The following is an 11,412-nucleotide window of genomic DNA, read 5'->3' on the forward strand; positions in this document are numbered from 1 at the left end:
TATGATTCCGTACAGATGTGTCAATCATCATCAAATCACTGCATTTGTTAGAAAAGTCCGGTATCCCGATAATCATCACGTCTCTGCATGCGGTAGAATTACTTAGTTTTGATGTAGTCTATCCTTCAACACATGTAAAATAGACATGGCAGAATCCAGCATCTGAGCAAACCTTTGCGGTGGTGAAAGATAGATAATAATCACCGATGCGGAAGACGGGTCTGGGGGGCTCCGCCAGTGTTGGGGTCAAGTCACTACCTTCGAGTTACGAGTCATTTCGAGTCATCGCAGATTTTGACTTGAGTCAAGTCAAGTCAATCGATTTTCGAAGGTGACTCGAGTCAAGTCAAGTCACTCGATTTTTGGATGTGACTCGAGTCAAGTCGAGTCAAGTCAAGTCAAGTCAAGTCACGAGTCAAGTCACAATTCAAGTCAAGTTGCCCTTTCGAAGTTTGAGGCATGATCAAGTCATTGCATCTTGCTAGATGTCTGAAATACAGATTGCGTGGTCATTGATTCTGAACCGATGAACGAATATAGAGTTAAATATACCAGCAAGAAGGCGCCATATCGCTCACATATACATAGAAATGCTAAACCACGGAAGTAATTACATAGCCTCAATTTAGTTACCAGCCAAAATAGAGACTAGAGAAACGAATTAATAAGATGCAATGCATTACCAATTTACAAATTGATATGATACCATTCGAGTCTGTGCCAATGGTTGATGACTATATTAACTATATTCGAATTCAATTTCAACGAAACAAGAGGTTTAGCTAAGGTATAAGAACAGAGAACAGAATTACACACGTTTTGCTATTAAATTACTCTACTATACTATACTAGTTTGCGACAGCGTAAGCTGTATGCTTTGATCACTTCGTTTGTGGTCAATTTATTTGTGAGAGAACAATGAAGTTTCAGTAAAACGTACGATCATTGAATGAATGGTCGCTTTGACAGGTTACACCAGCGTTTCGCGAACGATCCGACCATGTGCAAGATAGAGTGATTTTATCGACATCGATTGCTTGATGACTTGAAATTGACTCGTGAATTTTGCTCCGAGTCACGAGTCAATCCACTTTTCTGATACGCCAAGTCAAGTCATTTTAGAAAAGTGACTCGAGTCAAGTCAAGTCATACGAAAAAGATGACTCGAGTCAAGTCATGACTCGAGTCATCCCAACACTGGGCTCCGCCCCCCAGAAGTTACGGATATAGATACTTATAGGGGGCCCCCCCGGTAAGTCTCGCCCAGGGCCTTCACGGTCGTATCGATCTTTCCTATCTGATACCGAATACTGTGCATGCATAGCACCATCATTGCCGTCTGTTTTTTTTTTATATATATTTTGGTTAGATGAAAACAAAGACTCTCTCTATTACGAGCAAATACCTACCAACAGATTGCGTTTGGCACATCTTCATCACAATGGATTGTTAGGCTGCATCCTGTCGTAATTTACTTCAGGAATAAAAAGCCGCGATTCGAGTAGATTCATTGCTAAACCTACGTGCATCAACGTCTGAAATACATTCGTGATGTCTGGAGTAATATCTGTGAATTAGGAAGATCTCATACGCCCGAGACGAGACTTCCAGACTTCTCATGGCCAGTCATCTAAACCTAATACTTTGGACAGCTCTACTTCTTGTCCAGGAATACCTAAATCTCTGCAGTACGTGTTTTTACACCTTTACATGAGCGGTGTTTGCCAACTTTAATAACCAAAAGGCCTTGTTGTTAGGTCAATCCATGTCCTAAGCCCAGCTCTTACCACAACTGCCATTTCAATCTATTCATATTGGCTGTAATTGATGAAATGCAATGAATAGAGTGGCACAGATGTAATTTAATATCCAATAAATTACGAATGAAACTGATAACATCAAGTTTAAAAAAAAATAGCTACTGATCATTCTGCATAAATTTCACTTGAACAGTGACTATACCCATTCCATATAAAACATATATCATTCGAGAAAATTTACGTATATAACTGATATTAAGCAATCATATATCATTTTGCACTATATCGAAAATTTCACACAGTGATTATATCATTTCCATATAAAACAGATATAGATCAACTCTGAACGTTACATTATGTAGTTAGTTATCAGAGTTTTGGCTGTTATTAAGTAGCAAAAGCAAAGTGTTAAAGAAACAAATGTATTCATATTGAAATAAACCAGACTATTTTTGGCTGACACTCGTCAGGGATCATCCTCAGCGACTAGTAGAGAATTGGAAAGTGCATTGCATGCATATAAACAATTGTATCACCAAATAATGACGTCACTGGCATGAAATTTTGAATAATCGAGGTGAAGAGATCGCTTAAGCTCAATGTTTATTCTTTTGGTGATAGGATCGTTGATATCGAATGTTCTTTCCAATTCTCTACTAGTTGCTGACAATTACCCCTGACGAGTGTCAGCCAGAAATATTCGGATTTATTCCAACATGAATATATTATTCTTCAATTGCATGCTGATGTTATTCACATCATAGAAGCCTTTGAATTTTTGTTGTCATCATCCAAAAAAAACAATGAACTGAATTGATTGCAAAAAATGATGTCACAGCAAGAGAGATAATAAAATGTCAAGGACAGCCTACGACAATGGCTGATTTGCCATATTAGCTCTCATCTTCAGAATGATTAGCTCTCTTCTTTTCATAGAACTTTGTTAGGTAAGTCAAAAATAATCGCCTTGTGAACGGGTTGATATTGATAATTCACTGACGAACAGTTGATGTACGTCGTGAAATTATCTGTGGTGATTCCATAATCTTCATGAATATGACCGAACAGATGGTACTTGGGTTGGACTCGCAGCTGCACAGAATTTAGAAGATCGACACAGCCGACGCTCATGCCGCTTTGAACCTTGTCCCCGTGACCAGCAGGTGGCCCATGGGTCATCAAAATATCAATTCCATTGCCTGGAAAAGATAGCCGGGTATTATTGACACCAACAATGCAGTGACATGACACATTAACACGCAGATTGGTCAACTAGAAAATATTTAACATTTCCAAACTAGATCAGAATTAGAATTACAGCTACAAAGTTTTTCCCAAATTAGAGTAGAATTAGAATTATAGCTACAGTTATTCCTAAATTAGATTAATATCAGAATTATAGCTATACATTTTATTTTCCAAATTAGATTAGAATTAGGCGTACTGAATTTGCGAAAACGTGGACATTGATTTGATATTAACGGAACTTGATTCAGAGTTCTTATGAGCATGCATGAGAATAGAAAATGTCTGTACAAGAAGCTTGGCTTGTTTCGCACAATACAATTCTCCTGTAGCATTTACAGGAAAACCAGAAATTAGATAAGAATTAAAATTAGAAACATTTCACAAAGTAGGCCTACATTAATATTAGAACAAAGAAACATTTCACAAATTAAGTTAGAAAACCGGAATTTCACTCTGATTAGTCTAATTAGGCAACTAGAATTATCTAGTTCAGTGGTTCTCAAACTGGGGGGCGTGGAAGCATCCAAAGGGGGGAGCGAGGCCACAGTAAACTGATTTTTTTCCCGCGCCCTGCGCGATTCACCTCTGCTTCTTAGGTATTGCTCCGAGTCCAGTCCTAATTTCATATCTGAAAACTCTCTCTTCTACAGCCGTAACCTTCCATGCCATCAAACTAACCGTTGACGTTGCTGGCATTCTATTTGCTCTTTTTAATATTTTGTGATATAACGTTAAGGAAGGGGGGCGAAATGTTTCACTATCGTAGAGGTGGGCTTGTCTTAAAAAGTTTGAGAACCGCTGGATCTAGTTGTCCAAGTCTGTCCAAAGTCACTACAGCACTTTGACACAATTAATTTAAAAAAAATATGGCACTCATTCTCGTCATTGATGACCATGAAGATTTGGATCAGGCTAGTTACAAACTTTACTCCACAACCGCAGAAAATATAAAACTGATTCCACATATGCACTCTCATACATGTTTGTAACTAAGTCACAAGTCAATTTGAACTTAATAATTTTGACTCGAGTCATTTTCAATTCACCACAGAGTCAAGTCCGAGACATGGTGTTATGGCTCCCGAGTGCGAGTGCAAGTCTTTGTGTTCACCGTTCAGTATCGAGTTCAAGTCAGGTTCAACTGACTTCTGTGAAACTCTTTGCTGATAGCGAAGGCCTTGGACTCATAATATGCTCGTTTTTCTCACTCCAAACATGTTTATTCAAACAGTTTCTGGGCCCATCTTTCAATTCTCGGTTCGGACTTTAATAAGTTGTATAGAATGTGCCGAGTCATGTAAGGTTACCACACCATTGGTATTTCGCCTATCAGTACTGGTACATGAAAATCCTACCAGATATTGTTAAAAGTGAGGAAATTTTGTATATTATGGACGCGAAGCATTAGATATCACCAAGCTGACTTGTTAACAGTCAGTTTCACATGACTTGGACTTGACTAGGTGGTGGGTTGAAAATGACTCGACTGAACTCGTGTCAAAACTATAAAGTGAGATTGACTTGTGACTTTGGTTACAACTCTGGTAGCAACGCTGACGAATTTGAGCGCATTTGATTGTGGGTTGACATATAGTCAGTAACTAAATTCAAAAAATATAGGTATCTGATTTTGCAAAACAATGCGATACCAGGATTGAAATTCATATAGCGTGTTCGAATTTCAGTTAGCATTCTGTGATTCTATTCTATTAGTTTCCCTAATAACATACCTGGTATCAGGTCCCACTTTTTAAGAATCTCTCTACCTCTCGGTACATTGAAACCCCAACCTCCGAATTCCGGTTGCCACGGTGATCCCCATATCCGAATTCCGTTAATCGTCTCCCCGCTATCTTCAAGGTACGTACAATTCGTCAGATGTGAACTAACGGATTTGTAGTCTTTATCCAAAATCGGTTCTAAATAACTCCCCCAACGCGAGTAACCTTTTTTCTCCTTGGCTATTTTCACACCTTCCATGATCTTAGGGTCGAATGAAAGCTCGTGGTTGCCCGCGATGACTATTTTACGTTCAAACGGTATTTCTCCTAACCATCTGTTGAAATCGGTGATCTCATGCATTTTACCAGCGAGAGTAAAGTCTCCGCAATGAAGTAGCACATCTCCGTCTGGTATATTTATGTTGTCATGTTCATTATGAGTATCAGAAACGCACACGAATCTAGTGTGGTTCTCTTTCTTTGGAGCGTCGTGAGGTAATGGCTTGACACTTTCATGGTAGCCACGTTGATGACGGGTTTTCCCGCTGCGTAATTTCAGCACGAAATTATTCGGATAAGAAGCGTTCGGATCTGGATCGACCGTGCTTACTTTATCTGGTTGTTGATACTTGATTTTAGGCTGACTGTGTGGATGTGCAGTCTTTTTTCGCGGACCGAACAAAAAACTTTTAAAATCCGTCTTTTCAGTTTGAACATCCTTTTTCATAGGCTTCAAACGTACTCCGAATAATTGTTTGATATCTTTAATGTCTGATCCTGTGACGTCCGCATTTTGTGCTACATATCTGTCTTTTCCAGTAGTTTTTCGAACAATCCCGGTTAATTCATCGTCATTTTGGTGCTGTTGTACACTCTTCTCTGATTTTTCTCCTGATGTTTCTTGAGATGTCTCAATTTCATCAAGATTGTCAAAACGCCCATCATTCGGATCAGGTGACGAATAAGCAAATGCATAAGCCATATTACAGCTAAGGTTTTACATGCTGATTTGACAAAACAAGTTGGATGCAAGTTAAGAACATCAAAAGCATAAGTTTGGTTGGATGGGTTACCACAGCCGCACAGGCATAAAGTATCTTGGCTTGGCTCCTAATAATCTAGTACAGTGATTCTCAACCTTGTTCCATGGAGTTGCTGGGAGTTCTGTGAATCAGTTTCAGGGATTCCGTGGCATTCATCTTTACAAGCTCATTTGCAGGGTTGTAATGACTCGACACATTCTATGTGACTTATTCAAGGGTAGGTGTATCATATATCAGGACTGATAACTGAGAAAAAGCGCAGAAAACGCCTTTCTGTTTGAATAAATTTGTTCAGAGGGAGAAAAATGAGTATATTACGGCTCTGAGGCCTTCAATTTCACCCATAGTTTCACGGAAGTGAGTAGAACCTGACTTGAACTCTCTACTCAACAGTAAACACTATGACTTTGACTCGAACGGTTGCTTCCTGACTCGGACTTGACTCGGTGGTGAATTAAAATGACTCGACTTGACTTGAGTCAAAGCTATAAAAGTCAAATTGACTTGTGACTTGGTTACAACCATGCTTATTTGTAAGTAAGCAAATGGTATCGTGCTGTTGAGTTTCGACCAAACAATTCGATGACACTTTCCAAGGTAAAGCCTCACATTTTTGAACTGTTATCTGAATGGGAATGTTTTCGTTTTGTGTGAAAATCAAATTTTAATGGTTTCATTATTTTAACAGGCACAGTTTTTGTGCACTAGTAATCTACGACAGTAAGTTATTAAATGTCTAGCCTGATATGTATACTGGTAGGTTTTTTTATTTTATGGCTCAGCAAAAATGTGGGGTTCCACAAAGGATGGCGGATTAGCATGCGTGGTTCATCGGTTAGCAAAGGTTGAGAGCCACTGATCTAGTCATTACAGGTGGATAAAGTAACAGTAACTAAAGATTCCAATAACATGAATATAAGAACAATCACATGTGAAGTCGATAGTTGTTGCATAGAACCTCACACAATAATTTAATGATTTTGATACACTGGCACATAATGATTGACATCAAATGAAAGTTTTAGCACCGAAAAAGCAATTTCTAACATCAACATCAATTTGGCAATAATCAAAAATAACAGCTATACAAATAATATGGGCCGGGTAAATTTTCACAGATCAAAAAACAATAGTTTGATACTTTCACAGCGGCATGCATCTTGAATATTTGGTAAGATTTGCACAAGTGGAACTCTATGATGTAATGATATGTTTAGCACATAAACTCATGCGTAAATGAATGCAAAACAATGAGAAGGTAAGTTTGGAATTCATGATTTCAGCAATCAAATTGTATCATATTACCTGCGCGTCAAATGCGCCAGCACAGGCTTCAAGTTGGTGCCCTAGTGCAGGAAGGAAATGACAATTTTCCACATCATTCACACAATTATGAATTCATTATGAGTATTACTCGAATTTGAGACGCAAGCCTAATACTCCATTCCGAATTGAATCACTCAGGTACTCGATTTTGCCAAGCCCTAGATTTCAGTTCTCTCAGATCGATCTGACTTTGTATCTTTTTTCCATTGACACTCTTTATTCTCTTTCCAGTCCCCAGAACCGTCACAGTAAATTTCTTTCTTCCATATCGGCACCTTTGCTTTCAACGCACTAATTGCAAACTCCGTGGCTGACAATGAATCTTCTCTGTGCGGCGATGAGATTCCGATCATAATACTCGCGTTTTTCACGGGTACATGACCTAATCTATGATGGACCGCGATGTGAAATACTTCAGGCCACTTTGTCCGTATTTCATCGCATATATTTTTTATTGTCTTTTCCGCCATCGGGATGTAGCATTCGTATTCAAGTTTTACGACTTCCTTTCCGTCGTGATGATTTCTCGTTGTGCCCACAAACAGTGATATGGCACCACACTTTGCGTCGCTTATTTTTTCAATTACTGTATCAGTTGATAACTTGTCGGACGTCAAAACAATGTCTGTGACTGGATTTGCCATGGCCATACACAAAGTGCAATTCGATTACAAATAGATCTCTATAATAGAATGATGGCCAATATCATTGAAAGACATACAATTGAATACTATATTCATATTGTAATAAGACGCGAAGCTAAAGGATTGCTGGATTACAGTGACGAGTTCGAGTGGAAAATTTGTCAATGATTGGCTGGTCCCGCAATGTATGCGATGAAATCGCCGATACCAGAGACGTTTATGTTCAAGTTTAACACACCCCAGCCACTCTCACTACACGGATTGCAAACCTGCGAATGTTACGGAGAAATTCACCCCCACGTTTCTTCCAATATTTTTCAGACGATTCCTAGGAAACTGGGGAAACACCTCTTTTGTTTACGGATCACGTCACGCCCACTTGTTCATTGCAGCGTTTAATTTTGGAGCTCGATGATTGGGTTATTTATTTTATCATTTTACGCAGTCAGTTTTTAGCAGTGTTGGGATCAAGTCACTACCCTCGAGTCACGAGTCATTTCGAGTCATTGCACATTTTGACTCGAGTCAAGTCAAGTCAATCGATTTTCGAAGGTGACTCGAGTCAAGTCAAGTCACTCGATTTTCGGAGGTGACTCGAGTCAAGTCGAGTCAAGTCAAGTCAAGTCAAGTCACGAGTCAAGTCACAATTCAACTCAAGTTACCTTTGCGAAGTATGAGGCATGATTACGTCATGGCATTTTGCTAGCTGTCTGAATTACACATTGAGTGGTCATTGATTTTCAAGCGATTAACGAATATAGAGTTGAATATACACGCAGGAAGGCGCTGTATCGCTCACATATACGTAGAACTGCTAACCACGTAAGTACTTGCATAGCCTCAGTTTATAGTTACCAGTCAAAATAGAGAATAGAGAAATGAATTGATAAGATGCCACACATTACCCATTTACAAATTGATATGATACAATTTGAGCCTGCACCAATGATTGAGGATCGACTATATAAACTATATTCGAATTCAATTTCAATAAAACAAGAGGGTTCGTTAAGGTACGAACATGGAACAGAAATAGATATTTTGCTATAAATTACTCATACTAGTTTACGACAACTAAGCTGTAAGCTTCGATCACTGCGTTTGCTGTCAATTTATTTGTGAGGGCTACATCAGGGCTACATCAGCGTTTCGCGAACAATGCGAACATATGCAAGATAGAGTGATTGGTAGCGACACCGATTACTTGATGACTTGAAATTGACTCGTGAATTTTGCTCCGAGTCACGAGTCAATCCACATTTCTGATACACCGAGTCAAGTCAAGTCGAGTCATTTTAGCAAAGTGACTCGAGTCAAGTCAAGTCATACGAAAAAGGTGACTCGAGTCGGACTCGAGTCAAGTCATGACTCGAGTCATCCCAACACTGGTTTTTACCACTGAGCTATATACCAGAGATGAGCGTGGATTAGGATTAGGATTTGAAAATACAGGATTTGTGAAATTTTGTCGGATTTGGATTGGATTAGGATTGGAGATTTTTTTGTGAACGGATTAGGATTTGGATTGGATTTACCGATTTTCTGGGAGATTGATGTCCTGTGAGAGAGAGAGAGAGAGAGAGAGAATCTTTATTCGTATACATTACATATCAACATAACACTACAAAAAATGTAACAGTGAAATGCGACATGCAAGGTAGACGGGAGGCTCGATATGACATAGTCTTCAGAGCCGAGCCACCCGGGACAGGAGCTATTTTCAGAGGTGGTCAGTAACGAAGTACTTCTACTTTTTGAAGTACTTGAAGTAGATTTTGCCTTCTCACACTACTTTTTAAGTAGTTATGATTTTACACTACTTCTACTTCTACTTGACAGTTTTCAGTTTTGTGGGCAAAAATAAGCGTAGAATACCTACTTACTTACTTACTTGTGAACCACCACTCCTACTTCTACTTGAGTAGAAATTTCGGCGTTACTTCTACTTCTACTTGAGTAGCGACGATGACTACTTTGACCACCTCTGGCAATTTTCACAGTCGATAACTAATGAAAAAATATAAAATAAAATAAAATTAAATTAAAATAATCCAACGAACGATAGGAAAAATAAGACACAGTATCACGGCGAATAGCGAAGAGGTTATTCGTCTTACCAAAGTTACTTCATGTACTTTGACGCTCATTATGCGTTTTATTTCTTTTTACATAAATATAGTCATTAGATGACCATTAGATGTGGGCTTTTTACGAGGAATTCCAAGTTTATATCGGATTAGGATCAGGATTAGGATTGGAATATACAAAGTTTCTGGATTAGGACTAGGGCTGGGCATAATGATTCGAGTACTCGAATCTGAATCGAGTATTAATTTGGATGATTCGAGTCGAGTAGTAAAACACGATTTTTTCGAGTACTGAAATTATACGCTCCTCGCAACTGAAAGTTAATTTACGAACGAGAATTATAGTTTTGACACTATTTTCCACTGAGGAAGCCTGGAACCTTGATTGGCCGTGTCGCAGTATACGAGACATAGCACAAAGCTTCGAACGTTACTGGAAATAACACATTTACGAAGTCATGATCAACCCGCAACATTGTCCAGAAGAGCAATGAAATCGTTATGGTTGAAAAAATACCTAGTATCTTTAATGTGATGGATAACATGCGTTATGTTCTTTGTAGTGGCATAAAAGGTACATATTTGAACTTTAACATAGTACATGTTGTTGTGACGTCATAATGAGTGATACTCGAATACTCGACTCGAAGCATAATACGTGATTCAGAATCGAATCACTCAGGTACTCGATTTTGCCCAGCCCTAATTAGGACATGGATTTGGATTTGAAGCTTCGGATTTGGATTGGACTAGGACATAGAAATTTCAAATCCGCTCATCTCTGCTATATAGGGGAGACCGGGGTTAGTTGTTACGATTTTGTCCATTTCTGGCCTCACGGCTTTTCTACTCGCCTTGCGCAAATGATTTTGTTACACAGTCTTCACTTAACACCCACTTACTTTTACAAAGTAGAATGGAACTTCAAGCTCTTATACGTTTGGAACTATTTGCATTTTAAACAGGTGAGTTTTCTGTCATAACTTACCCCGAGATGGGGGCAAGTTGTGACTGGAGAGGAGGCAAGTTGTTACATTGAAATTGTCAGCTGAAAACTCTATATCCACAATAAAAGCATTGTTGTAACCATGTGTATTGAGAACGAAACGAAAGAAAAATCAAACGAAACAGCAAAATAAGAAAAAAGTCATTCAGTCCTTGCAAAAATCACACACGTAGGGTGTAGAGCGATCACTGCATGCTTCATGCGCCCACTTTTGACATTCATTGCATTTGACCCATACTTCCTCAGACCTAGAGTTGTCATATGTGTCATGGCACAGTAGGCAATGATTGTTACTAGCATCTGTGTTTGTTTTGTCAGTGAAAGCTAGGTTTCTTTTTGTTTCTTTTTTTGTTTTTTTTTTTGTCAATCTTAGAACTTTTTGCTTCCTTCGCCAAGTGCTCCTCTTGGAGGCGATGTCGTTCAGGAGTGCTTGTTAAGATGGAGGAACGGCGCCTCTTTCTCCCACCATTTTTTTTCTGCCTGGGTGCGGCTTTGTTGAAAGGCCAAATCATCTCCGGTGTCGTCTTGATACCAGTGGGAAAACTCGGCACTGTATTCTCCATTGATCTTGGTGTAC

The 11,412-nt window shown here is 39.0% G+C and overlaps 2 protein-coding genes across 3 annotated transcripts; both read right to left on the reverse strand.

Annotated features, from left to right (window-relative positions):
* Positions 1-1,804: 1,804 nt before the first annotated feature.
* On the reverse strand, positions 1,805-7,261 carry LOC145448481 (metallophosphoesterase MPPED2-like). 2 transcript variants are annotated; one of them, XM_080326866.1, is made up of 3 exons: positions 6,191-7,261; positions 4,739-6,140; positions 1,805-2,959 (listed from the first exon to the last, which is right to left on the reverse strand). In XM_080326866.1, exons 2-3 carry the CDS (start codon positions 5,709-5,711, stop codon positions 2,691-2,693), a joined length of 1,242 nt encoding a protein of 413 aa, XP_080182992.1. In that variant the 5' UTR covers positions 5,712-6,140; positions 6,191-7,261; the 3' UTR covers positions 1,805-2,690. The 2 variants fall into 2 exon arrangements, with proteins under 2 accessions (XP_080182992.1, XP_080182991.1); XM_080326865.1 differs by having other exon boundaries at positions 4,739-7,261.
* Positions 7,257-7,742, reverse strand: LOC145448846 (molybdopterin synthase catalytic subunit 1-like). Its single transcript, XM_080327297.1, has one exon. The coding sequence runs from the start codon at positions 7,740-7,742 to the stop codon at positions 7,257-7,259; it is 486 nt and encodes a 161-aa protein (XP_080183423.1).
* Positions 7,743-11,412: the final 3,670 nt, after the last annotated feature.

Source organism: Botryllus schlosseri, chromosome 10, assembly GCF_051294905.1.
Source record: "Botryllus schlosseri isolate E-star chromosome 10, Bs_hap1, whole genome shotgun sequence".
NCBI lineage: Eukaryota > Metazoa > Chordata > Ascidiacea > Stolidobranchia > Styelidae > Botryllus > Botryllus schlosseri.